The sequence below is a fragment of the Chelonia mydas genome, chromosome 7, assembly GCF_015237465.2.
Source record: "Chelonia mydas isolate rCheMyd1 chromosome 7, rCheMyd1.pri.v2, whole genome shotgun sequence".
NCBI classification, from domain to species: Eukaryota; Metazoa; Chordata; order Testudines; family Cheloniidae; genus Chelonia; species Chelonia mydas.
Window position 1 is genome coordinate 41100600 of NC_057853.1, and position 27762 is coordinate 41128361.

Consider the following 27762-nt stretch of genomic DNA (forward strand, 5'->3'; position numbering starts at 1 on the left):
TGTGGGTAAAGAAAGCAAATGGAACTCCTCCAAACTGTGAGGAGGGAAGTCTGTTGGTCGTGGTGAGAGAACCACTGGTGTGGAGTGGGGAGAGAGTTTCTCTATCACAGAAGCAGAGATAAGGGAGGCAGATGTGCAGCAGGACAAGAGGGAGCCAAATCCTCTCTGAATTGTGATGCAAAACCAAATATTTGAAATTTGTGTTTTTTTCCCACCATCACTGAGTCCTTCCGTTCAGTATTCTGTATTTCCCTTGCAACAAGCAATATCACTAATACCAGGAACAGGGCAATTTGCAGAAGAACCTGCTGTGTGGTTGTGACACGAGATAGATGATGTGTTTCATTGGCCTCCTAAGTCTCTATCTTTTACTTATAGCTAAAATTTAGCTTAATGTGCCTCCATGACGCTTATTAGACTAAATGGCTGGAATTACAGTAATTGGTAAGCCACGTGATCAAATCAGACCCGTTTGCTGTGAAGGGAACCGGGAGATGTATTTAGTTATCGAAGGCTTGATTGATGCGTCTTAACTTCTAAACTCTAAATATTAACAAGTAGCTGTTGGTATAGAAATGTTTGCAATGTAAAAGTTGTTGAAATTAAAAAGCATTCATTTTTTCTTTTATGACAAAGTTTTTATCAAGAGCACAGAATATCAGTTACACTTGGAAAACAAGACATTTCACTCCAGAACCTAAAATAGAATAGCAATGCCAGTAAAACCCATTGTAGGATATTGAGCCAAATCCAGCCTGTTTGGCAGCTACCATATGTCATTTAGGTTGGTTGTTAGCAAAAATTGTTGCTATCTGATGGTTCATGTGAAATACCATTTCCTGGCAGATAAATTGTCCATTTCACAAAGAGTAAACAGACATTATCCATAGTATTATTTAGGTATTGAAAATCTTATTTCACTTTGAGATTATTACTAGATCTGGTCAAATAACTGAGTGGAAGGAAATTGATCTGAATGTTAGCCATTTTAAATCAAAATTGCAGGGTTTTCTATGTTCTTCGAACCAGCTCTAAATATTGTATTGTCCCATTTGTGATTCAGTTTCAGACTAGTGGCTGTGGTTGTGTTAATTTACATTAAAACAAATACACACTAAATTTAAGACAAAATGAGTCGAGCATGCTTAAAAACAAGAGAAAAAACATAAGAAACTCAGCATAGAAGTCCAAAGCAAGTAGACTACTGAGAAATATCTTGAGACAAAATAGCTGCAACAATTATTCATTTTAACCTAAGACAATGAGGCCACAACTCAAAACACCGAGCAACCACATCTACTAGAAAACCATATTAAGAGTCAACTGCCCATGGATAAGTGTTCGCGGATGGAGGGGCAGGGAATATTTCAGCTTAAGTGGTGATATTGTAGTATTATTTTATGAAGCTGTGAACATTCATCCAGGGTTGTAGACTGGGCAGTAGAAAATTCTGTATGTTATGTGCTGATCTGTGCAACATGTTAGATTGTTAGAGGAGGTCTGCTTTCATTTTTGTCCAAAGTTGCGTGCCTGTGATCTATGGCCTTGGGTGAGTCAGCTCACCTCTCTGCCCATTTCCCCACCTGTAATGTGGAGATAGTATATATCAAATATATTGACGACTGACTAATGTTTCTTCAGCACTTTGAAAGCAAAGAGTTGTGTAATGCTAAGCATAATTATGGATAATTAAATTAAACTAGCATGTATCTTTTTCCTTTAAGACAGTGTGCCTTAGCAGCGCTGAATGATGTCCAGCAGTACCTCAGTGAAGAAAACGGGCATGTGGCTGTAAGTTTTCTGTCTTTTTTTGAAGGCAAATTCTTGGAGTGTGGTCTCTGCAAAAATCACCAACCTGTACTGGATTATACATAATCTGATTCAGTCCAGAATCATTTCATTATGTGTCTTACATTTTCTTTGTAAATGGAAACTGGATTTATGTTGCTGCTGCATTGGTCGTTTTGTGAAAGGAAAACATGATATTTTCATAATTAAATCCTGAAACAGCCTCCCTTAGAAATGTGTGGGTGATGTCTAATGCTACCAAGCTGTGCTAGTGCTGAGGAAAGTGCCTATGCTTTTATATGGTAAGATATCCTGTTTAATCATCATGTAGATGCATCCAGAACCATTTGGTATCCTACTCCAATGTTTAAATCAAAGGTAAAAATGTTTTAAAAATTTTCCTTTAAAAAGTGCCTTAATACTAGTGTTATTGCCACTCTAAAAATGCATCTGAGAAGAAGTAGAACAAAATTACATTTAACCTGCTGAACATTTTCTTTCCTTGTGAAAAGAAAACCCAGTAGGCCACATTCAATGGGTTGTCAATTAAAGGTAATGCCACCAGTCTTGTACATCAGTGTTTTTAATTTTGCTGGCAGTTTTGGTCAGTGATGGCACAAACTCCTGTTGGAACACAATTAATATAACTGTTAATGGGAAACTACTTTGGAATGCACATGCACACACACTTTTACTTTCTACTAAGTTATAACTTATTGGCTTTGTTTTTGAGATTTGAATCTTCAGTGTAAAAATGGTCTGTTAGAATCTCTGCTAATCTAAATCCAGTGATATGCAATGGATTCAAAACATTGACTGTTCGTTGAAATGACATTTTAATTCTGTTTCCTCTGGGGCGTTAAGTTTTCTGCATAATTTGAACTCTGTTTTTGAGACTGTTGACATGTGGTGCTGTCACTCAGTGTTCAGTGAGTTAGTCAAACTAGCATTTTTTTGTAAGTTTAAGCCATGATTTGGAGTGTTGAAAAATAAGGACATGCTATTTAAAGGACCTTTTTTACTTTTTATGCTTAATTATAAAAATCAAAATAAATTGTAAAATGCAACCCATTTCATAGAACTCTCCACAAACATGAAAGTTTGCATAATAGAATTTATGTGGCTGAAGATATTTTGCATTTAGTCACCTGTTTTGCGATATACCCAAGCTGTGCAGTTATTTCTCAATAATGTTCACCTTGTACATTCTGCTTATGAATAGGAAAATTATTAATATGATTTCTAAAGTCAGAAATGGACTATAATTCTTGCCATTTATTATAGTCAAAACCTCTCTTTACATCAGACTTGCTTTTCAGTTTTTATATGGATAATCACATTCTGTTATGGAGGTTTTCCCATCTTATCTAGTTTCTGAAAGCTTTTGACAGCTGGAAAACTTCTACAGGGAAATCCAATAAGTTTACCTCTTTTATACAGTTGAAACGAGTAGGAGTATATGCAGCTATTAAAATGTATGGGAGGTACATGGCATAAGTACAGGAGAGCAGAACAGGATCCCATGAGATCATGCTCATCATGTTTGTTATTGAAGTGAATAATATTGTGAGGCTTTTTATTTTCTAATGGCGTGGTGTGTTAAATTAGGCACCTTTGAAAAATTCCAGCTTTAATCATCAGCAGTATTGAACTAGATTGTGTCTCTCTCTCTCTGTGGCATTTACTTTTTGAAAGTGGAGACCACTTTAGAAATGTAACTTGATATTTTCACTACTAGGACAGGTAGAGATGCTTCAGAAAAGTGGGTTCTCAACCCAGGTGCTATCTTATTTGTTCAGAATTCTTAAGACCATAATCTAGTGCCAGCAAAGTTTTTGACATTGTTCCTGGGAGTGACTTATTCCTATTTATGGGGTTTTGTTTGTTTGTTTTTTTTAAGTTGAAGGACTTGGAAATTTTTATTGATCGTTTAGTGCTCTTGTCAAGATGTGGCAATATTTCAGCTCTACTATGATAGTTTTCTCTGTCATTTGTCTTAGGTTTTTGATGCTACAAACACAACACGAGAACGCAGAGAAACAATCTTCAGATTTGGTGAGGAGAATGGCTATAAGGTGAGTCAATAACTAAGATGCTTGGGATATGAATCTAACTAATGTGGATGCATGATTTTGTCTTATGCTCTAGCGACATTCTGATCAGAATTATGCTAACATCAACTAAGTTTTTAAATGGTGTTGGCCAGTAGAAATCTAGCACATTTTTTCTGACAAGTTTAGAAAGGTGTCTCGTCGCCCCCCCCCCCCCCCCCAATGCAGTTTGCATCCTGGTAAATTAATCAGTTTTATGTTATGGCTCCCTATAACAGATAAATGTTAGCAATAACTGTTTCAAACATGGTTGTCATTAGCCCAGTTCTGATTGTGTTCTGAACAAGGTCCTATCACTGCCTTACTTTAGTAACTTTGATAAATGGAGAGGTTTCAGAGTAGCAGCCGTGTTAGTCTGTATTCGCAAAAAGGATTACTTGTGGCACCTTAGAGACTAACAAATTTATTTGAGCATAAGCTTTCGTGAGCTACAGCAAAGTGAGCTGTAGCTCACGAAAGCTTATGCTCAAATAATTTGTTAGTCTCTAAGGTGCCACAAGTAATCCTTGATAAATGGAGAGAGGGTTTCTTTTTTGTTTACAGTTTTATACAGATAAGTTTATATTTAGCAGACTGTGTTATTTAGGCATAGGATTTTTTGGCATTCAGCATTTTCCTAGTAGTTTTTGTTTTTTTTTTCCTGATCTAGCTTCTTCGTAGATCTTTGGAAAAGCATGTTATGTATATCTCATATGTAAGAGCTGCTCTATTAATTAGAGAGCCTTTTAACACCAAAATGCTTTTGTTTCAAAGGTATCAATTACCTTTAGGAATGCTGAATTCACTTCCTTCCACCCTCCATTTCTGCTTCTTTGCCAATCTGAATTTTCTTGCCACGGAAGCTCTCTGTTACTGAAAGGTGCTTGGGAAAAATAGAGAGCCTAATGCCGCAAAGTGGAGAGCGTCCTCAACTTTTAATGGGGCATTGAGTATCCTGTATGACCAATCCTAAATCTACATAGGAATGTTTGAAGCATGGCGTAATTAGCAAGACTCGATAGATGAACTGGTGGAAACTGTGTGTTTGTGTTGTCAAATTACTGGAGCAGTTCTAATGTCTCTCCTTTCTTTCCTCCTTCCTTACATGTGATTTCCTGTTTGGATTAAAGACCTTCTTTGTCGAATCAGTATGCGTAGATCCAGAGGTCATTGCTGCAAACATTGTCGTGAGTTATAGAAAGGTTTTCTTAAATTGCTTGAAGTGGGAGACATTGTAGCTTGTCTAAAATCAGCCATATGATGATGACTTCTTTTAATGTTACCTTTCATTTAGTCTCATTTTCCCTCTCCTTTCACAATGGTCTTGCTGAAGTACAGAACAAGAATGTCCTTTCATGGCAGTAATATAAAACTGTGCCCATTTCATTTTAAGAGGAAAAATGATTTGGCAGTTGGGTCACCCTTCACATGGGTTCTGTTTTTTCTTTAATCTACCTTTAAACAGGCTGTGCTTTGAGTGGCTTATTTTAGCAGGACTCCTAAAAGAAAAGAAACATCAGCTCCTTTTCCTTTTGGTTTGTTTTCCCACCCATTTATATAGTTAGTACGGAATTTAGTTTTGATTTAAAACAGCCATCCATTGCTACACACATTTTTAATTTCCAGAAATTTAAATTTGGTTAAAATTTTTTAAACTTTTCTGAAAATGGGAAAGAAAATGCGTGTGCTCTTTTATCTTTAAATAGCAAGTGAAACTTGGCAGTCCTGATTATGTTGATTGTAGTAATGATGAAGCTACAGAAGACTTCATGAAAAGAATAGAGTGCTACAAGAACACATATGAGATGCTAGATGAAACTCTGGACAAGTAAGTGGCAGAATAATACTGTGGTCACAGCCACTTTATTTCATGACATTACATTAGAGAATGTGTACTCAATCTCATTGTCATGGAAATATGTCACCATTTTTTTTTTTTACTATCTCAATCTGTTGGCAATTTAGAGAGAGATTTTCAAAGGCCCTAACAGCTTGCCTACATGGGGAAATTGACTGGCATAACTATTCCACCATAGCTGTCCCTGTGCTTTATTCCAGAATAATTACTCCACTCACAATTTGGTATAATCAGAATAAAGTCACTTTTATTTCAGAATATTGTTCACGTGGGGGAATTATTCCTGCATAGCTATATTATTCCAGGATAGCTATAGTGGAATTGTTATTCTGGAATATCTTTGCTGGTCTGTTTCCTCTAGGTAGACAAGGCCTAAGTGATTTAAGAGCACAAGCCACATTGACTCCTAAATCCCTGTGGCAACTTTGAATGCCTCAGCCTTAGTAAATTTGACCTCCAGAATCATTTGGTCAATGTTTTAAATGATGTGCACTTTGAGATTAAGGTAGAGGCTGGAAACTGTGGGAATAACTCTTCCTTTGTCATGGTACATCCCAGCACCAGCACTCAGTCTGTTTTCCTAGGGTTTTATGCTGTACTTATCCTCTGGGTACATTTCTCAGTTTGTTTTGAGGCTGTTGCCATGCTGAAAAATCATTTTGGTGTAATTGACCGTGAGCAGTGACAAGCTGCTTCTGTCAGACCTATCTGTGCATATCATGTCTTTAAGAGCCATGATATTTGTGCCTGTGCAGATCAGTAATGATTAACATCAGTGAATGCTTTCAGAGATTAAGTGATGATGGTTGTCCCTTACTGCATTTAATAATAGGTCGTCTTATTTTTTTTTTATCATGTGGTTTCTCAACTGAATGTGCAAAACACAACAAGGCTAATTTTAGGCTCACCAATCTTGACACACTTTTTCGCTAAGTGGAATGTTGCTCAAAATTGTTAGCTCAGCTATATAAGTTGGTGGAAATGGGGGTGGAGAGGAAAACAAATAGACAATATTAGCCAGATTGCACCTTACCCAATGTGAGTGGGTAGAGCTTGGGTGGGAGTGGGGTTGGCCAAGGAGACATCCACAGGGTGGCTGGATTTACTATCTCTTCTGGTGACCTTAGCCTTTTTAGAAGGGGTCAGTGAGGCATGTGGATGTGACCATGACTCCAATCCCTTTCTGTACCACCAGACATCTATTAGCTGTGGGGAGCAACAGCTGCAATTTACAGAATGGTGTCAGGCTTATGTGAGCAAGTCAGAATTTCTCCTGAGACTGCTCCTGAATCTTCCTTTCAATGAAGGGCTGTGCCTTTGAGGCAGGATCTAGCTGGGGGGAGTGCACAAGTGAAGTGGTACAGAATGGAGTGACATGAGAGTGAGAAGAGCTTTCCGTGTGAGGGTAAAATTAATTGTTTGCATGAGTTCATTGCATCTCCATTTACAATACTTCACTGCCATGTATCAAGGCTGAGGATTTATAATGAAGATTAGCCCTTATGAACTGATATTATATATTTTCATATATCTGAACATTTATTCAATTTGTGGTCTCTTTGGCAGTTGCCTTTTTGTTTTTGAGTGGTGATGTTTGTTGGTGGACCTTGGTATAAGTTAGAGGAGAAAAGAAACCAAATGATGATTTATGACTCATTTGTTTACCATGAAAGGGATCTTTCCTATATTAAAATCATGGATGTTGGAAGGAGTTACCTTGTGAATAGAGTAATGGACCATATTCAAAGCCGGATCGTCTACTACCTCATGAATATCCATGTAACTCCTCGCTCCATCTACCTCTGTCGACATGGAGAAAGTGAGCTGAATCTGAAAGGGAGGATAGGAGGAGACACTGGGCTGTCCTTTAGGGGGAAAGAGGTAAGATCATTTTTATTAAGTGTCTTCAAACAAATGGTTGCCTTGTGTGGGTGGTGTTGACATTGTTGTTCATGGAGGATTGGTCCATCAATGGCTGTTGTCACCCTGTGCTCCAGATGTCCCTAAACCTCCAAATTCCAGAAGCTAGGACCGGATGACAGGATGGATTACTTGAAATTGCCCTGTTCTATTCATTCCCTCTAAATGCATCTGGTACTGTCCACTGTCAGAGACAGGATACTGGGTTAAATGGACCATTAGTCTGACCCAATATGGGTGTTCTTATGTTGTTGACCATCTGTCAGGGTTCCCTCCCCACTCTGAATTCGGGGGTACAGATGTGGGGACCCGCGTGAAAGACCCCCTAAGCTTATTTCTGCCAGCTTAGGTTAAAAACTTCCCCAGGGCACAAATCCTTCCTTGTCCTTGGATGGATACTGCTGCCACCACCAAGTGAGTTAGACAAAGATTCAGAAAAAAGACCACTTGGAGTTCCTGTTTCCCCAAAATATCCCCCCAAGTCCCTTCACCCCCTTTCCTGGGGAGGCTTGAGAATAATCTACCAACCAAATAGGTAAACCAGATGAGCACAGACCAGATCCTTGGGTTTTTAGGACACTAAAAACCAATCAGATTCTTAAAAAACAGAACTTTATTATAAAGAAAAAAAAGTAAAGAAGCACCTCTGTAAAATCAGGATGGAAGGTAATTTTACAGGGTAATAAGATTTAAAACACAGAGGATTCCCCTCTAGGCAAAACTTCAAAGTTACAAAAACCAGGGATAAACCTCCCTCTTATCACAGGGAAAATTCACAAGCTAAAACAAAAGATACTCTAATGCATTTCCTTGCTATTACTTACTATTTCTGTAAGTTTAGATGTATTATTCAGTAGGAGCTGGATTACTTGCTTGGTCTCTCTTTGTCTCCGGAGAGAACACAAAAGCCCAAAACAAAAACCTTCCACCACAGGTTTGAAAGTATCTTCTCCCCTTATTGGACCTTTTGGTCAGGTGCCAACCAGATTGTCTAAGCTTCTTAACCCTTTACAGGTAAAGGAGAGATTTTATGCTACCCTTAGCTGTATGTTTATGACACCATCTCTTACAGCTTCCTTTCTTCCTCTGTTCTTTCCTTATAACAAACATAAATATTTCTTTTACCTTGACTGTAATGTCATGCAAGTGGGTAAGAGGTTTGAGTGGGCAAATTGCGTTGTAGTTTGCTGTTAGCTCTTTATATATGACTTCTCTTTTAATTCTTCTCTGATACACTTGTGTTTAACCTTGAGCTCAAAGCACTTTTCAAGGAGTCCTTATTTTAAGTTGGGTTTTGATTTTTAAACTTGTGGCGCTCCTTAGTTGGTGGGCACCTGTGAATCTTTGTAAGGTGAGGATGGAAGAGGAAGTTGTTTTGGGGCTGGAGTGGGGTACCAGAGAGGACTGTCATCATCTTTGTATTATCTTTTTGTTGCCGAACAGGAACTGTCATATTCTTAGGAAAAGTCTAAAGAGCCTTTTTAAAGGAACATAATGAACTTGCAGTGAGGGACAAGAACCGATTGGGTTCCAACTCGACCACAGTATATTGGCACTGATCCCTCATCCAATCTCTAATGTCTTTTTCAGTTTGCCAAGAGCTTGGCGCAGTTCATTAATGAGCAAAACATCAAGGATCTGAAAGTTTGGACCAGTCAGATGAAAAGGACAATTCAGACTGCAGAGGCTTTGGGAGTGCCTTATGAACAGTGGAAGGTTTTGAATGAAATAGATGCAGTAAGTTCTCCTGGGTTCCCTTTTTTTGTAACTATTCAAGAAAGTGGTTCTGTTTCGGATGGGGGATGGTGAGCATTTTATTGTGCAGTAATAGGGCTTGTGTGGATTAGAAGGTGATTAGTATTATGGTTTTGAAGATCAGAAGGTTTATGGCCTTTCCTCATTAACAGTGTTACGTTTTAGTAAATGGTGCCCTAATGAATTTAGACTTGGTCTTGGTTAAACGATATGCAACTTAAAGTGTCACTATGGCAGGGCGCTGCATGGGAAGCCCTAATCAGCTCCTGCCACTTCAGCCCCAATCAGGGGAAATGGGTTAGTGCTGGGCCCAGGGTGGATAAAAATCAATGATTTTTTTAAAAAATAAAAAAAATTGGATTTTTTAAATTTAAATTGGATTTTTTTGATAAAATGCTTTTTGAGAAAAAACCTATCTAAAGATCGTTTTAATTAGGACATATTATAGCTCAAAGATATCTCATCATGGAATAGGGATTATAAATTCTAATTCTATAGTATGAGACAATATATTCATGTAATGATTAAGAAAAGTTTTGTAAATGAGTTCCAATAGTTCATGGATTAGGGACACAATTTTATGAGGTTCCAGGGGCTTCTGTATAGATTATTTAGGTTAATCTTTCTATCTACCCAATGGGACTCAGTGCTCAGTCTAGAAGATACCATCAGAGATGCTAAGTTTTGCAGTTCTCAAACTGTGGATTTGTGTCTCCAGAGATAGCATGCTTGTTAATAGCAAAAATGTTTTAAAATAAAGAAATAATGTATAGAGGTAAGAAGTAACAGACCTCAACCCTATTGTCCCTCTACAAATTTGTATACATAGAATCAGTCCCTTACCTCTCTCTAAAAGTGCAAAGTTTCAAAAGGTTCAGTGAATAAGAAGATGGTTGGGGGCGGAATAGAGAAGAAGTCTGGAGATAAATGTGAGAAGAGAGGGACAGCAGTAGAAACAAAAGTGAAACTGTTTGAGCAGCATATTCCAGAAGTCTTGAGGTCTTTCTGAGTGTGTAGCCTTCATTGATTTGAGATCTACCATACCATTCTCTCACTAGAAGGGAAAACCTATAATGGCAGCAGGCCGTAAAAGAGACCCAGTTTGGGTCTCATCTATCTCTGAGTTGTGAAGAATATGTCTTAAGGTTATAACAACCAACAAGAACGCACTTTATGTAGAAATCCATGATTAAATCAAGTCTTCCTGACTAGTGATTTAAATCAATTTGATTTAAATCAAATCCACCGTGGCTGGGCCACTAGCTACGACTGGCCAGTAAACTGGCCACAGCTGCCAGCCTCATTAGCAGGGGCTAAAAGCTAGGGGGGAAGTGAATTGGAGGGGAGGGGGCAGAGAGCAGGAGGGGAGAGTAGGCTCAGAAGGAGCCAGGAGCCTACTACTCTGTTGCCACTGAGGCCTGTGCAAGGCCAAACCTGTAAATACTCCTTTTCTTAGTTGGAGCTTGGTGGTGGTGACACAGGATTAAAGAGCATGGATGTTGCACCAGCTTGAAGTGGTCCTGACTCATTGGGGAGTGGGGCTAGGGGGCTGAACCCAGCGGGGTTTTGTGAGCACCCCGTAACAGTCACACATTTCATTTCTTCTGTAGCCTGAGCATGTGCACCTTCATCACCCTCACAAGCTCCCTCTCTGCTGCTAGGGGCTCTCTGGTTTTCTTTCCTCTCTTCCACCCCACTCAAATCCCTTCTTCCTCCTCACCATTATTAAGTCTTCCTCCCCTTCCCCTTTCTGGAAGATAAGTCATTTTGACTAAGTGTCTGCATTTAAAACTCCATTGGGGCCATGAGCAGAGCTGAGATGGGGAAGGGAGAGTATTGTTAGGTTAAAGGTGTTAATGGCTATCAACCAGTTCTTTGATATGTAGACAATTGCAGATTTGGTTGAAGCTAGTAGCTCTGCATGTTCCCTCATTTCACCCATCTGGTTTTCTGACTTCACAAAATCAATCGCATTCTGCCCATTGATATCTAGAATGTTCCCTGAAATTTTGCAGTGGATCATACGCAACATTCAAAGGTTATCGCATTGTAGGCAAGCAGAGAAATGCCATCAAGTTGTGTGTTGCACCTAGCTGATAAAAAGGACGCTAAGTATAATTCTAGGTCCAAAACTTCAGGCGTGTTCTTAGGAGAGAGAAAAAAATTGTTAATATTTGGCACTTATCACTTGTTTAAAGTTGTAAGGCGCTTATACTTACAAGTTTTGAAGCTTCTTTGGAGACCACATGTAGGATCTTTGAAACTAGTAGCTTTCCCCGTTGTCTGTCAAGTGTGTGCTGGGATGTTCTTATCTGGGGGTTACTGTCGTCATTCTGAGGACATCCTGCATTGAATAAAAGCAATATATGTGGATAATAAATTTTCTTCTACCTCAAGTATGACTGTGAAATTGACACAGTCTATGTCAATGACTAGGTCGCCTACAGGATTAATAAATTATTACACAGAAGCTCCAAGTCTGCCACTGTGGGTATGGGAGATAAAGATCTACTATTGTGCCCATGGGCCTGATGAGACTCATGCATATTGTAAAAAGGCGTACTAATGGCACCTTAGAGGCTAACCAATTTATTTGAGCATAAGCTTTCGTGAGCTACAGCTCACTTCATTGGATGCATATTGAATGCCTTTTGTTTTTGTTACCCTTAGGGAGTCTGTGAAGAAATGACATATGAAGAAATACAGGAAAACTATCCTCTTGAATTTGCCTTGAGAGACCAAGACAAATACAGATACAGATACCCTAAGGGGGAGGTATGCTGCTGGTTTTTTTCTTTTTTCTTTTTTTTTTTTTTTTTAAGTTAAGAGAGCATCATGTTTTCTTAAGATGCTAGGTATCTTGAAGAAAATTGAGTAGTACGTTGTTTTCCTTGCCAGTGGAAGGACTATAGGAGCTTGTAGATCTTATTTAGCCAAAACTTTTTAGTTGAATACACCCTTTGTGAAGATTTATGGTTTTTTTTGGTTTTAAAATAAATACCATATTTGGAAATATGCCTGGAAGGATTTTTGTATGTTACCATTATTTTTATATTGATAGTCTGGTTGTTTCACAAGGTGACTGAGCAGGTTTTATTATTATTAGAGATGCAGGTATATGCTGTCAAGACTGCTATTTACAGTTGTCATCTTTGTGTGTGTAAATGTCACATAAAACATGCATTTTTGGTTCAATATTGTGTAAATCTGTAGACACATTGGCTTCCCTTGTAATCTAGCAAAAGTCTTGCACTTCAGAAACAAAAATGAACCTGCTAGCAGTTTTATAAGGAGACTAATATAATTAAACTGAAGCAATTAATGGATAGTCATATGGTCTGTCTTTGTATGCTAAAGATTAGGATTCATGGCAGCAATTAGAACGCCTGTTCTGACATTTGTGAAGAGTGCAGTGGACTTCATTGGTACATAAATGAAGCTTTGATGCTCTCTTCCATCGATAGTCTGAGTGATCATCATGCCCAGAATAGATTTGTGATAAAGTGTTTTCTTCTAGATGTGAGTAATCCATTTAGTAATGACACAGTCACAGAACTGAAAAGTTTTTAATCTGCTCAAACAAGGACTGTTGGTTTTTTACATCAGTGCTTCCTCTGAAAGATTAACAAACATTTCAAACTGTCTGATTGCTCTTAGTGATTAATCTATTTTGTTAATTTCTCAAAATAAATGTATTTGTTGGTGATAACAGCAAAGCTGAGTCATTCAATATTACCAGGTTGGAATATATTCAGTATTACTGTTGCCAAAATCAAAATATATGAAGTGGTAGACAGTTCATGCCGTTTATATTTTAGCTTTATCATACACACAAGAACTATTAAAGATATTTATGTGTGTGAATTCATTGCTTGAGAAAGCAGCAGGTACAGAGTGGGTGGTGGCAATCAAAGTTTCCTTATAGTGTCTTGTCAGTGTGCTTGTAACAGTCAACTTGAGAGACAGCCTTTTAGAGGTGACAGGGTAGCTTCTGTGAAAAAGGTGTATAGAGTTTGATAGAGAATGTTATCTTTTCTATAGAGTGTTCAAATCAACAATCGCAATTAGGGCTGTCATTCTCTGTGAAATTGGAGGTTTTTTAGAAATTAATCTAAAATGCTATTCTTTGAGAGTTGTCTCCTTTGCTGTACAGTACCCAGGCTCTTCGATTGTCTTAGTAGAGTGGGAGTTGTTTTAAGAGTAAATTTACTATTTTTAATTGTTTTTATTATTATTTATTTTTGTGTGTAATATGGGTAGAAGATCAACAAATGGACATCAGATGAAAACAAGTTTTAGTCACTACTCACTGGTAACTTACAGGTTAAAAGGTATATGTTTTTGTTTAATTAGTCATCTAGGCATGGGGCACTTTTGTATCTAGGTCAGACTCTAAACTTTTTATTTATTTATTTAAAGGCCAATATAGTGCAGCTACCTAAATATTATCATCCGCATGATCTTCTTGTGGAAGTTAAATAATTGTGGATAAGATGACCCAAACAGGAAGGGTTATGGTGTTAACTGACTATGCTATGTCTACACTAGAGACCTTAACAGTAGCACAAGCTATACCGCTGCAGCTGCATCACTGTAAGATCTCCCGTGTAGCTGCTCTGTGCTGACGATAATTAAACCACCCAAAACAAGCAGTAGTAGCTATGTCGGCGCTTCTGTCACTGAAACTTATATTGGTCAGGGCCTGGGGGGGGCGGTGTGTGTGTGTGTGTGTTTTCACACCCCGACCAACAAAAGTTTTCCCGACAAAAGTGCTAGTGTAGAGATTGCCGAAGTTGAGGCAAAGCTTAGGGTTTTTTAATTTTTAGTTTTATTGAGCTGGCGTAATCCAGAAACTTGGAAAATAACAAAGAAACGAAAACACCCGTCAGAGTAACAGCCGTGTTAGTCTGTATTCGCAAAGCTATTACCAGCAGGAGAGTGGGGTGGGAGGAGGTATTGTTTCATGGTCTCTGTGTATATAATGTCTTCTGCAGTTTCCACAGTATGCACCCGATGAAGTGAGCTGTAGCTCACGAAAGCTTATGCTCAAATAAATTGGTTAGTCTCTAAGGTGCCACAAGTACTCCTTTTCTTTTTGCGAAAACACCCTTGACTTTTGTTCATCTTCCTTAGTGTGTGCTTCAGTTAATACAGCATTTAACCACTTTGAACACATGCTAAAGTTGCATTGACTTCAAGTTGGCATGCTTAAATGCTTTCCTGAAGAAAGATGCTTTTCTGAATTGGAGTAAAAAAATTTAAGATGGAAGAGAACTTAGGAACCAAATTAATAATGAAAGGTTTGGTACTTTCCCATTGGAAGGATCAGGCCATAAATTACCAGCACAGGATAACCCATGAATGGGAAACTGAATTTAAAAAACAAACTAACCAAAAAAAGTATGAGTAAGAGTACATCAAAGTATAGACGTTCATGCAAATGGAGGGAATATTAAGATAAATGGTAAAATTCTATATTTGAGAGGGTTGAGGGATAATTTGGCTCCAGAGATAATGGCTAATGAGTAAACCACTTCCTCTACAGCGTAAAAAATTGTAAACTTTTTTATTTTTCTTTCGCAGAGTGCACTTTATAGATGTAGACCTCCTTTCTGGTCAATATCCTGTCTTAATAAAATGTTTATAAGACAACTAGCATTACTTGTTTCTTCTGACTGTGCAGTAATTCCTGCCTAAGTGAGCCTCTGACTGCTCAATATGCTTTTGTTTTCCAGTCATATGAAGATCTTGTTCAGAGATTGGAGCCCGTAATTATGGAGCTGGAAAGGCAGGAAAATGTGCTTGTTATATGTCACCAAGCAGTTATGCGCTGTCTGCTTGCTTACTTTCTGGACAAGACTGCAGGTATATGCCCTTAATCAATATTGATGTTTTAATACAATGGGTCCACCTTAGCCTTGCAAATGGTCTTGGCAACTTATGCAGCCCAGGCACAAAGCTCACCCTTCCCTTGATGCCATGTTAATGTCATAGCAAATTCTAACGTGATAATTCACTTGCCCATTAAAGGTTACTTCCCCTGGGTGAATGGGCAAGTGGAATTTTTTTTCATGGATGACCTACCTATATTTCTGCATGCCTGGTGTGTGATTTATATTTAACAGTTTCTGTCTTTGAATACACAAATGTTTTTCTGCCCCACCAAAAAACAGGTCTCAGTGTCACTTAGGAAGAAAAGCTTTTTAAATAGTTTTAAAATAACAAACACTACAGCTCAGTGAATTTTCTTGTTCCCAGTGTTTCATATGTATTTTTGTTTTTCAATTTCTCAGAACAACTGCCTTATCTCAAGTGCCCACTCCATAGTGTCTTAAAGCTAACCCCAGTGGCTTATGGTAAGTTAAAACATTTTTTTTTTTGTAAACATGCTATTATCAAATTCCACCCTTGATTTTATTAAAGTAAAGATACATAAAGTGAAGTCCTTTCCAGTATAAGTTTAGGGAGAAGTCCTTATTTAATTTTCTTTCCCAATATCAATAAAATTATTTAGTCAAAACACTTTTTCATAAAACATATTTACAAATTTCCTTTACTGGAAAAATAAACAGTTAAATGTATAAATGCTGAAGGCCAAATTCTGCCCTTATATATGCATATATAACTCCCTTCCAAATTAATGGGAGTGTGCATATATGTATTTGTGGGTTTTGATTACAGCAGAAAAGTGTATAATAACGGAGATATGAAAATACCAATTAGTGTGTGTAGGGGTGGACACTTTCTTGTGTATTCATTAATTTAGTCCAGATGATATTTCACCAACTTCACCAGCAAGCACACCTTGACTATGTTTGTACTGTGCCAGCTGTTATACCAATAAAATGAAAACCAGCAGGATCTTATTAGAGGGGATAAGACAAAATGTCACATTTATTGTGAATACGAAAAGAATCATAGTAGGCAGTCAGTTATAGCTATAACATTTCAATCAGTTTCACATTCATTCACACGTTCGTTCATACACACACACAGGTTCTGCAGCTGCTGTATAGTTACCAGTCCTGAATGTAGCTTGAGTTCGTGGCTTGGGTTCGTAGCTTGTGGCGGCTAACTGGCCAGGAAAGCCGGGCACAAGGAAGAGCTGGGTCTCTGTTGGGCATGCACCGATGCCCTTCCATGTTGGCAGCAGAATGTTACCCTTCAAAGTCTTCCATCTCCCTCATCCTTTTTGTAGGCTTTAGTTTGAATCCAGAGTCTATAGGTCTTGCTGTGTCACGCTGCCTCTGGGTTCGGTGTGATTGATCACCTGTCAATTGCAGACGTGATTTTCAGCTGAGAACCTGGCTTTGATGTTTCTTCAATTGTACTTTTGTTCTTTTCTTTTGAGGGTGGACTCCTCTTACTTTGTCAGGGCTGTTGTCTGCATCTTCAGCTGTTGGGTGTTTACACTTTATTTCGTCAGGACAGGCTGGGGCTGGAGGTTGATTCCATCGTCCATACATACCTCATTCACACATCTAAACTAAACTAATAAGATTACAGCAGGGTTTTGCAAAAATGAAGGTTGCAGCAAGCTTTTACAAAATAAAGAGAGCATTTTAAAATGGAGTTTGGGACAAGTTAAGATGGAGTTTGAGTTACAGTATGGACAAGTGTAAGGAATGGCAAACAGTGAACAGAAGTTACAATGTTGAAACAATGTAAGTTTCAGCGAGTTAAGCAGCAATTGGATTGAAAGTGAAACTCAATTAGCCAGTTATTGTGGTAACTGGTTTTATGAATGAATGTTGTTTCATTCATAAAACTTTGCTTACGAAGTTATATTAATAAAGTGAACAATTAAAAACAATTTCATTGATCAGTTCTACACAGCTCTAGGGGACCCCAATGCTGGTTGGGTCCTCTGGGCACTGATTTAATACCACTGCTAATTAAAAATAAGCAAGTGAAATTCTGAAGGTTGCTTATAAAATGGGAGTTTGGTAATTGTCAAACTTTTACCCGCAAAGAGTCTGCTGGTGGTTTGTTTTTTCTGAGATATTTATTTGTGGTCCCTCCTTTTAAAGAAAAATATTTTTTTTCTTTTTTCCTGGCTGTATCCCCACTTTCTGTAAAACTCTTCATTAACAATTATTACTGTTAGATTGTATTTCAGCAAATCTAAACTCTTAGATTTACCAGAAGTCTGCAGAATACAAGAAATAAAATTCAATAATTTCTAATTAGAGTGGCTTTTCAGAAACTCATCACTACTTAGATTCTGAAGTGCATCTCAACCCTAATTCAGCACGTCTTATTTTAATGTGCTTCATTACATTGTCCTTAGAATAATTGTTTAATTGTACACTGTGATGGCTAATCCACTGTTCAGAAGGTTAATTGTAGATGGAGAGAAATTTCTCATGATTTATCTGGGAACGAGTTACCAAAAAATCATTTGCCAGTTTAGCTACACAATGGAATTCAAATGGCAAAGGCTAAACAATATATATATATATATACATTGTGGTTTATACCAATTTAAACAAAAACAAATCCAAATTAGCTTCCGTTCAGGTCTAAGTAAGATTAAGGAAATAGCTGTTTAAAAATTAGGGGAATTCATATCTGAAAAAATAAAAAGAGATTTTTACAGATTTCATAACAATGATCTAAAATATTCTTGCTTTTTAAACAAGCTAAGAGAACTCTTCACTTTAGTAAAAAGAAAAGGAGTACTTGTGGCACCTTAGAGACTAACCAATTTATTTGAGCATAAGCTTTCGTGAGCTACAGCTCACTTGTAGCTCACGAAAGCTTATGCTCAAATAAATTGGTTAGTCTCTAAGGTGCCACAAGTACTCCTTTTCTTTTTGCGAATACAGACTAACACGGCTGTTACTCTGAAACCTTCACTTTAGTGACACCTGGTGTCCAAAATCATTTATAACAAGTTGCAAGGCAGATGTGCTGGGAGTTCTGGTATTTAAAAATATTTTAACGGAGAAGGAAGGCATCTTGTACAAGTTACCAGTCCCAAACTATTCTAGTGTTTCATATAGAAATTGTACTGAACTGTTATGTGATTTTGGGTACTTTGTAGTCTGTATTTGGACATTGGACCTGAATGTTATTAACAGTGTTTTAAGATACCAGATATGAAAACAGAATTAACAGTGAGACCCCACTTCAGCTCCTACTGACTAAAATAGGAGGAAGGCTGTGCTTATGAAGAGGAATTTTTGTATTTGTGAGATTGATAGGTGCAGCATAACCTATTTTTTTAGTATTTTCACCAACTGAAACCATGAAATTTGGCAAATTTGTAATTGTTCTCAAGAAATTTGTCTTCAGAAGTTAAAATATATAAATATTTTCATTCGCTAATGTTTCTGGGAATCTAATATTGATATGTCACTTGGATTCTATGAGACAAGATATGAAAAAGCATGAGATATGTAATACCCATGTGTGTTTCATGTGTTTGGGAAACCTTTGTCCCCTAGTAAGTTGCCATTACCTAGTGCTTTGAACTTACTGTCTTAGTCCCTTTCTTACAAGTGTAGTTGTACTATGTTATGTATGTACTATGTTCCCATAATTACTTGCTATGTGTCAGATCATTCCCCAAGAATCCTACTTGGCAGTGTGTTCATCCCTAGTGACTGGTGGGGATGGACAGATGGGCTATGCTTATTATCTTAACACTCCCCTACCACCCACTCTGAGCCATCTGCTTAAAAGTTAACCATCTGATGCTATATTAACTTATATACAAAACTCTGTGCTTTTGGAACCCCCCTTAAGGAGACAAGGTAGGGGCCCTGTGGCCCTGAGAGAATCTCTCAGTTAATGGCAAGGGGACAGACGGTTCAGAAATCTCTGTGGAAATAGTTTTGGAATCGAACAGTTCCCCAACAGCTGCACATATTACTCCTGAGGGGATTTTGTGCCAAACCATTAAAAATTTTGTGCACAATATTTTAAAATTCTGCATTTTTTTATTTGTGAACAGAGCACAATATAATCACACCAGTTTCAATTATTTTGGTAATTTATTTAAAAATACCTGTCAATAAGTATGTCTGTAACAATACAGACAACAAAAATTCAGAAAATGTTTTTTGACAAATAGATTCCTTACTAGTTATATTGATACAGAACTTTAAATAATAATTCATTTAAACTACCACACTGAAATGTATTTCCTGCACCCCTCAGAAGCAATGCAAAGGCTTGGGGGAGTCAGGAGTAATGGAGGAGCTAAGGGAGAGGGAAGTAATTGCTGGAAAGAGGCCTGGGAGTGAACCTGGAGGGCTGTTGGGTGTGGGTGGGAGAAGTATGGAACAGTTTGTTTTTTGGGGGGAGGGATTGTTGGGGAGCCTCACCTATGCAGACCCTGGCTGACTCCTAGCCTCTCCCATTCAATCAGGCACATCTGCCCCGTCCGCATGTGTCCCTGCACCCTCACTCAGCCACCCCTCCTCCCCCTGTCCTCATGTGGCCCTGCACCCCTACTCAGCCACCATCTTCCCCCATCTCCATGTGTCCTTGCGCCCTCACTCAGCCACCACTCCTTTCCCATCCCCATGTACCCCTGCATCCTCACTCCCATTCAGCCCCTGCCCCAGTCTGTCCCCGTAATAGCCCTTCTGAACCCCAGTCTGTCAGCAGCCCCATGTGCCCCGCTCTGTCCATCCACCCCCATGTTCTGTGCCTCCTCACCTGGTCCCAGGGGTAGGGCGCTGTGTGGAACACAGCCTTTTCTCCTCCCTATTGGCACAGGGCTGCTCCCACCCAGAAGCAGTTGCCTTCTGTTCGGGTGCCAGAGCAGCCCTTGGTGGGAAAAATGTGTAACTGCAGCACCTCTCCAGCAGAATGTATTTTCTGCAGGGAACATGTATTCAACATGTGCACAGTGGTGCAGAATTCCCACAGGAGTAAATCTCAGGGGTTTGAACCCTTTGTTGGTTGTGTGTGGGGACGAGCGTGCCAGTGGAAAAACTAGTAAGGTTCTCCCTTGAGGAACAGAGTTTCACCGCAGCCCCTTTTAATGGGCTTTTCTGCAGGATATAGCCATCTGGCCCAGTTTTTTCTCTCATTGCTAGTTGTAAATGGGTTTCTCAATATTAGTAAAAAAAGATCCTCCTCTAAGGAATGGTACAAATTTGTACCATCCTGACTGTGGATGTAGCTTTAATTTTTGGAAGTAAAGTGGATTTCTGCTTGACTTGCATTTGGGGAAAGAATACATTATAACTTATCTGATTCACTGTAATTAGTAAGTGAACAGACTAATTAGAAACATATAATAATGCATCACAGATGGTACTTTGCTTTAATGTTGTGTGAGGTTTCAGAGCATATACTAATAGATATTTTGTAGTGTATTTCATAAAAATAATGGTGTCTTAGTAATATGAGACCTGAACTACAGCCCTTGGTTATTAAACATTGCTGAGGAGTGAGAACAGACCACCAAATTACGGAGAGTGCAGATTAGTGGCAAGTGATTTAGTGAGTTTCTTCTGTGTCTTCGACATAAGGACAGGTGGGTAAATTCACTCCATTCTGGGCCATATCAGCTTTGCTGTCTGCAAACAATCATTTTATTTTTAATGCACAGGATAGTCACTAGTCTGTAAATGGATCAGTTTTTGCTGGAGGCTTCTGTTAAAACCAATCCAGCATGAGAGACAAATATGGCTTTCCTACTTTCTCTGAACTTGCTGGCTCATCCAATGGAAAAAAAAATTGGCTTCTCCCCAGAGGTTAGCTTTAGATTTCCATTTATATAAATGTTAAAATGTTAGGTAAATTTAGTAATAATTTAATAGACTTGCCTGTGCCAGCCTTAGTAATGTAGGCTTTTAAATATCTGTAATATACATGCATTCGGTCACATTCACTGTTATTAAAAGTTTGAGGTCAGTATTTATCTTCTGCATTACAGTGTGATGCTAAGGCTAAAAATATCCCAGAAAACAGAAGTGGATGTGAAATTTTATGATTGTGTGTATGCCTAGCATCATTTTTGAGGGTTTTTGAACAAAGCGAATTACTTAGTTTCCCTGTCTTGTTAAAAGTAATAAGAAGAATGTGAGGTTGAAGAGAGTGAGAACTGGATTAATCACCAAACTGGGATAAATACTAAATCCACTGGGGTTGGTTCATTGTGAGGCCAAGGACAATCAGAACTTAGCAAAGGAATTCCAAGTGAAAGCCAAGAGGTGGAGGGAAGGACAGGGAATAATCTTTTAAAGTTAGATCACATATTTACTGTAACTTTTTTAAAAAGGCAACACAGTTTTAGAAACATTGAGTGCTTATCGGGTTAATTTTTGTCAACAGGTTGTAAGGTGGAATCTATATTCCTGAACATTGAAGCTGTAAACACACACAGAGATAAACCAGAGGTAGGACAAGTGTTCAATACAAATACCTTAATGCGTTGCATTTTCTGAGATGATTATCATAAAAAAAAAGTCTATTACCCACATTTAGAATTAATTTGCTACAGTTGCTGAGCATATTTAACTTTGCACACCAACTTTGTGTAACCAGTACGTTACTCATCTGGGTATTGTTTGCTAGATAAGTTTGTGAAAATAAATTTTACATTTCAGACATAAAGGTAAACTCTGGCTCTTGCATTCAGAAATATCAACTGTGTGTACATAATGCTTTTAAGTCAATGCCTTTTATATTTTTATGTTAGAAAAGACAAATGCCAAAGACTTAGTAATGATCAAAGCAATGTATAAGCTATTCAATCTGTTATGAACTAGCTTATCATGTATCTATTTCACTTACAAGTGCATGATAATGTATTTTAAACATTAGAGGAAAATTTTGATTGAGCTCTTTTTCCACTTTGGAATTGGCACAGTCCCCCAGGCATTTCTAAAATGTGCAAGAGCTGGTGGTAGTAGGGATTAATGAAGCCTGTCTTGCTTTAGGCTGACTGCAATTACAGGGCTTTGTCTATACTGAGAATTTTTAGCAATGCTAGCCAACGGTGGGAACACTAGCACAGAGAAGGAATGGGTGTTTTTATATCTATCATCTTGACCACCTCAAAGCAAGCCCAGCCAACTCAGACTTCATTTTTTCACTGCAGAAGATAGGGGTGTTTTTTCACTGAGATACCTAACTTGAGATATCTCAGTGTAAAATTCTTAGTTTGGATGTAGCTAGTCAAGGTCAACCCGTATACCCCCCCAGTGGCTTGTATGTGTGTAATGTGTCAGCAGAGTTAGGAAGTCAGGTTTGTGGTAACTTATTGCATTCTTGCTGTATCAGAGTATGAGATGCTGTGTGGTGCCATAGTATTCTGTAGTGACATGAGTTTGGGTTGACCATATTACTCCCAAAAGGCTCTGCCATTGATGGATTATAAAAGTTTACCCAAACTTGATGAGCATGGTGCTTATGCTACTAGCTTTTGTGTCTACTCCTAAAGTCTCCCTTGAAGTAAATTGGCTACCATTGCAAGGAATGATATGGGCAGAGTTGAGGCGAATCCATTAGTGCAGTATAGTCAATTTATATTATAGTGAGAAGTTGAGATTTGTGGTGGTGATCAGGGCCTTGTGTGTGTGAAGATACGAGTTTTTGTATGTAAGAAGTTTTATGGTCTTGGTTACACTGAGTTGACAGAACATTGGCTTTAATAGCGATTCTTGTCAAGTGCTTTCATTATGTATGTTTTTTACCATGTTTATGCTTCACCGCTTTCATTTCTTCTTTCCCTTCATGTGTTACATTTTGCCAGATTTTAATCTATTCCTCTTGGCGCAGCTTGCATATTATGCTGAAAGCCACTTAATAGGAACAGTGTAAATAGTGGGATGCTTTCTGGTAAACACTTCACCTCACCCATCAGATGGAATATTAAACAATTCTGACGAATTGAACATGTTGTTTACCGCCAAAATGACATCCCTATGTGCGTCTTTGTGAATATCCTTATTTTCAAGCCATGACTTTTTTTCAGTGATGATCCAAATGACTGTCTCCTGCAGTTCAGATGAGGAGCTGCTGATTAACCTCAGTTTGCCGCAGTGTCTTACAGCTTGCCACGTATTTCCAGGAAATTGCTATTGGGAATATTCATTATGATGTTAGCTTATTAAAAATGTTTATTTGGGAAGAGAACCTGTTGAGTCACTGCATTAGTTCTGAATGTTATAAATAGGTGTACCTGAGCACCAAATGCTGTTACTTAGCACCCTTTGACCTGAAATGCTTCACAAACTACACATCTGGTACTGCTGAAATGTAATCATGTTTGGGGAGAAGGGCAGAAGTCAGGCAACAACTGTACAGTAGTGAGACTAGTGGAAAAGTTTGGCAAAGGATAGCAGGGTAAACCTGAGGTTTTTTTCAGGGAAGACCCATGTGGATTTTATTACCCATAGAGAGTCACAGGCGGGACCTGTACTTGAGATGTCTTCTGAAAGACCCACACTGAGTAAACTTCATAATATACAGTTAAACTAACTAGGAAGGATGAAGGGGTAAGTTGATTAGGTCAGGATTAAAGTGTGGTATTAGAGAATACAATATTTCCTTTATGCTGTCTGTGTAAATGGTAACTGCTACGTAAAATCTAATTTTATTAAATGTATTAGCTCTTTATTAAACCTGAACAGCTGCAGTATTTAATTTTAAAAAATTACCATTACATGTAATAAAATATAAAACAAACTGCTTTCCTAATAATTGTACTGTGTGCGCCTCTTAGATATAAATTCCATATCAATACATAAGGCATGCTACAGTGCATAGCAGATGTTGAAAAAACTGTTTTAAAATACTTTATGTACTCTAAGAAGAATTCAAGACTGTCATTTTTACATTGCACAAATACGTATAAAGGAGTAGAATAACTGACTTTCCTATGTTTTCTATAATAAAGATAATCTATCTGAATCTGGACTGCAGATCTGACCATGTACAGTAGCATCAGATTTGTAATGACTTCAGTCTCTATCTGGGTAGGATGAAGGAGGAGTGATCTTTGTTTTTTCCCATAATAAATCTTATGGAACTACTTCAACAATCATTTGAGTTCTCTCTCTGATGTTTTGGATTTTATTTCAGAAAGCAAGTTTAATGCCTTTTGTCTGGCAGTAAAATCTGTTTCCTTTGCTACGTCTTAGTCCATAAATTAGAGATAGGATGGTGATTCATTGCAAAAACTCATTTTAGGCTGAGTTAATTCAGTTTTTATCGTAAAAAGAAAAGAGAAATTTGCTCCACCTAACACAGAATCAGGGAGGTGAACAAAGAAAGAAACATGTAACCCAACTGCCCAAAGGCTTTTTTTTTTTTTTTAAATGGAAAAAATATTTTTGGAATTGAATTTTCTTTGGTTTGAAGAATGAATTGATCTTTCAAACTGAACCTGAATGCACATCACTTGGTTTTTATTTAAAGCAGTAGGGAGGGTACTAGGTTAGCAGGTACTTTATGTTTGAATTTGGTGATACTGTTGTAAGCTCCCAACTTGAGCTGCATGGGTGCAGCCAACATCAAGCTTATCAGCTAAACTGTCTACCCTTTGAACGCGTGCTGCATTGAACATGGGCAATGCTGTGTAACTTCTGCAAAATAATCAGATGTCTACCCATAGGTTGCAAACTTACCATTTTAGTCTTGGAGGGATTTTGTCATAACTCACTGCATCAGGTGTAGTTTTTGTATTCTAAACTAGCTATATTACAAGTAAAGTGAAGATCATGCTATGGAAATGCAGTGTATGGCTCCAGTTCAGGAAAGTATTGCTATTCAGGGAAAGCAGTTTACACACTCAACTCCTATTGAAATCAAGTATGTGCTCAGTGGTTTTCCTGGGTAGGAATAGATTTAAGCACATGCTTAAGAGTTTTCCTGACTGGGGACTATAATAGGAATCCTCTACATGTGAATAACTGAAATGTTAGCAATAAGATTTATGTAGGATTGATAGTTATTTTATATAAGTTGTACTGTTGTATGTACTAATGCATTAAAAAGCTGTTACTTCACTGAATTTTCTGAGTGAAAAATCTTTTGTTGAAGGGCAGCTGTGTACTTGTGAAGGAAGCTGATTGATATTTTACTGCTGCTTATTGCTGCATGATAAATATTCTCCTCTGTATTTTTATTATTATGCAGAATGTAGACATTTCCAGACCTCCTGAGGAAGCCCTTGTAACAGTCCCTGCTCACCAGTGAACCTGTGTCCAGATCAGCTATCAAATGTGTGGTGCTGTTTTCATCATATTACTTTAAAATACATCTTAAAAAAAAATCATTCCAATCACTTTGAAATCAATTACAAAAATAATATTTAAATCATTGTACAGCACATAACGTCTAAAATTGTCCAGGCAAAGTGAAACTGTATTATACTAATTCACTGTGGATAAATTGTTGAATCTTAATTGGCTGTTGTTTGCCTTTTTATTTTTTTTAAGATTTCTATAATCCTGTGATCTTGCAGCTTTATTTTTTAAATTGATTTTTTTTAGGTCCAGTAACTGTTGGACTTTAGATGAAGTATGAAAGCTACGATGCATAACATACTGTGTGTGATAAGCACAAGCTGGGCACAAGTAGTACTTGTTTCCCTGACCTTGGGAGTGATTGGACTGTTAAATGTAGCAGAAAATAACATTTCCATAGTTAGCAAAAAATTTAGTTCTACTGTTCCATAGTGCTAGTGTGGTAGATCTGCTAGATTACCAAACTCTTTAATGATCTATATTTGGAGAGGAGGTGAGCAAGTTGAAGCTTATTTTATTCCAGACTTCAAACATAATGAGGGGAAGTATATGAGTAGTTTCATGTGTGTGGTTTTTCTTAAAATATATTTCTGCATTGGGTGGATGGCAGAGTTCTCTGTGCACATAGTAACAATTTTCATTTGGTTTCTTTTGTTTAGGAATTAATATAGAAACACAGAATCTTAAAGTTCCCTATTCATGGTCTGGCAAGCAGCAGCCACACTTATTCTTAGTAGTATGCTGCTCCTAGCACATATGTGGGTGACGTTTGAGTCTTCATGGCAATAGTGCATACATCTTGTCAGAGCTTTCCTTGGGTACATTACAATACAAAGGGCAATGGCCATTTCAGATTAGTTTGTACCTAGATTTTAATTTATACTTTTAAAAAAAAGAAAAAAAGGTTGGCTGGAGGTTGTCCTGGTCAAAATGGGTGCACACACCTCCCGAAGCATTAATAGAACATTTGTGTGAAAGATGGCATATTTACTACTGATTGTCAAGCAGTCATTCACCAAGAGAGTGCAACATGCCAGTGTCTAAAATCCTTTACACACTGTACAAAAGGAGACTGTAGCTCATTTGAAAGTTTGAGTAGCAGCGTGACCTTGCTGTTTTTTGGTGATAGAGACCAAATTAACTTAAATTAGAAGTGTCTGAGTAACAGGGGCTGCTTTGTTTTCATAGCATCGAATCTTGGAAAATAGGCTGTTTTCTAAGCAATTGCTTTTCATCTAAAAGAATATCAGAAATCCCTTGATGTGTAAATTGTTTGTGCAGTTAATAGGTCTATTTCTCCAGCTTGTACATTTTTTACAAAAATTTTGCATTTTGGTGAAATTAACTGTTTGCTTTTTTTGATGTTTACTGTTGAGGTCATGTACCCCATTATGAACTCCTAAATACGATAGTGATACGGATTAAGTGCATAGCTGGCTCCTGCAAATAACCTATTGTACAGATAAAATCCTAGTGTAGAATTTGAAGTTTCAGGTGATAACATGTATCACTGGATAGGACATTAGAGTGGGAGTCAAGTGACCTGGGTTCTGTTCCTGTCGCTGCCATGGGTATCCTTGAGAGGTTTGCAGGGAAGTTAGATATGTAAAACAGAGATGTGGAAAAGTAACAAGATAGTGAGTAAATCAGAGAGATGATTTAGTTGGGGATTGGTCCTGCTTTGAGCAGGGAGTTGGACTAGATGACCTCCTGAGGTCCCTTCCAACCCTGATATTCTATGATTCTATGAGAGAGAGTGTGGCCCATTACTAAGGAGAATCCCATACAATTGTAAATATATATTCAAAGTTAACTTAAAGCTGCTTCTGCTGTCTAATGCCTGTAATACTTCTATCCTGCAGGTGTAGGTATGAGTCAGTAAGTAGTTCTAAGAGGAGTTTTTCAGTTTGTATAACTGCCTGGATGTGGCAATGGAGTAAGTGGTTCAATAACAGTTTACAGTTATTGTAGCATTAGAGAAAGCCCTAGTAGAGGACAGAATGGATTTTTAACCCAGGGCTGATTGTACAGAGCTCCAAGGGAAATCAGCTAGTTATAGTGCCTAAGCTGCTACAGTACACTGATTTAAAAGAACTCTTCATTTATTTTTATGTATTATTTTACCTTTTGGGTTTTG

General features: G+C 37.9%; 1 protein-coding gene across 12 annotated transcripts in view; it reads left to right on the forward strand.

The window, feature by feature from the left end:
• The window catches only part of PFKFB4 (6-phosphofructo-2-kinase/fructose-2,6-biphosphatase 4), a 91031-nt gene that overhangs the window by 57096 nt on the left and 6173 nt on the right, over positions 1 to 27762 (forward strand). For 3 of the 12 annotated variants that reach the window (XM_037904612.2, XM_037904617.2, XM_043550511.1), the window contains 11 exons: positions 1725 to 1791; positions 3789 to 3863; positions 5009 to 5065; positions 5585 to 5706; positions 7410 to 7617; positions 9247 to 9393; positions 12082 to 12186; positions 15147 to 15276; positions 15705 to 15767; positions 21706 to 21770; positions 25516 to 25601. In XM_037904612.2, coding sequence (XP_037760540.1) covers positions 1725 to 1791; positions 3789 to 3863; positions 5009 to 5065; positions 5585 to 5706; positions 7410 to 7617; positions 9247 to 9393; positions 12082 to 12186; positions 15147 to 15276; positions 15705 to 15767; positions 21706 to 21770; positions 25516 to 25575 — 1099 coding nt within the window. In that variant the 3' untranslated portion in view covers positions 25576 to 25601. Of the gene's footprint in view, positions 1 to 1724; positions 1792 to 3788; positions 3864 to 5008; positions 5066 to 5584; positions 5707 to 7409; positions 7618 to 9246; positions 9394 to 12081; positions 12187 to 15146; positions 15277 to 15704; positions 15768 to 21705; positions 21771 to 25515; positions 25607 to 27762 lie in introns of all 12 variants that reach the window. The other 9 variants (XM_043550510.1, XM_037904613.2, XM_043550514.1 and 6 more) reach the window with 6 other exon arrangements.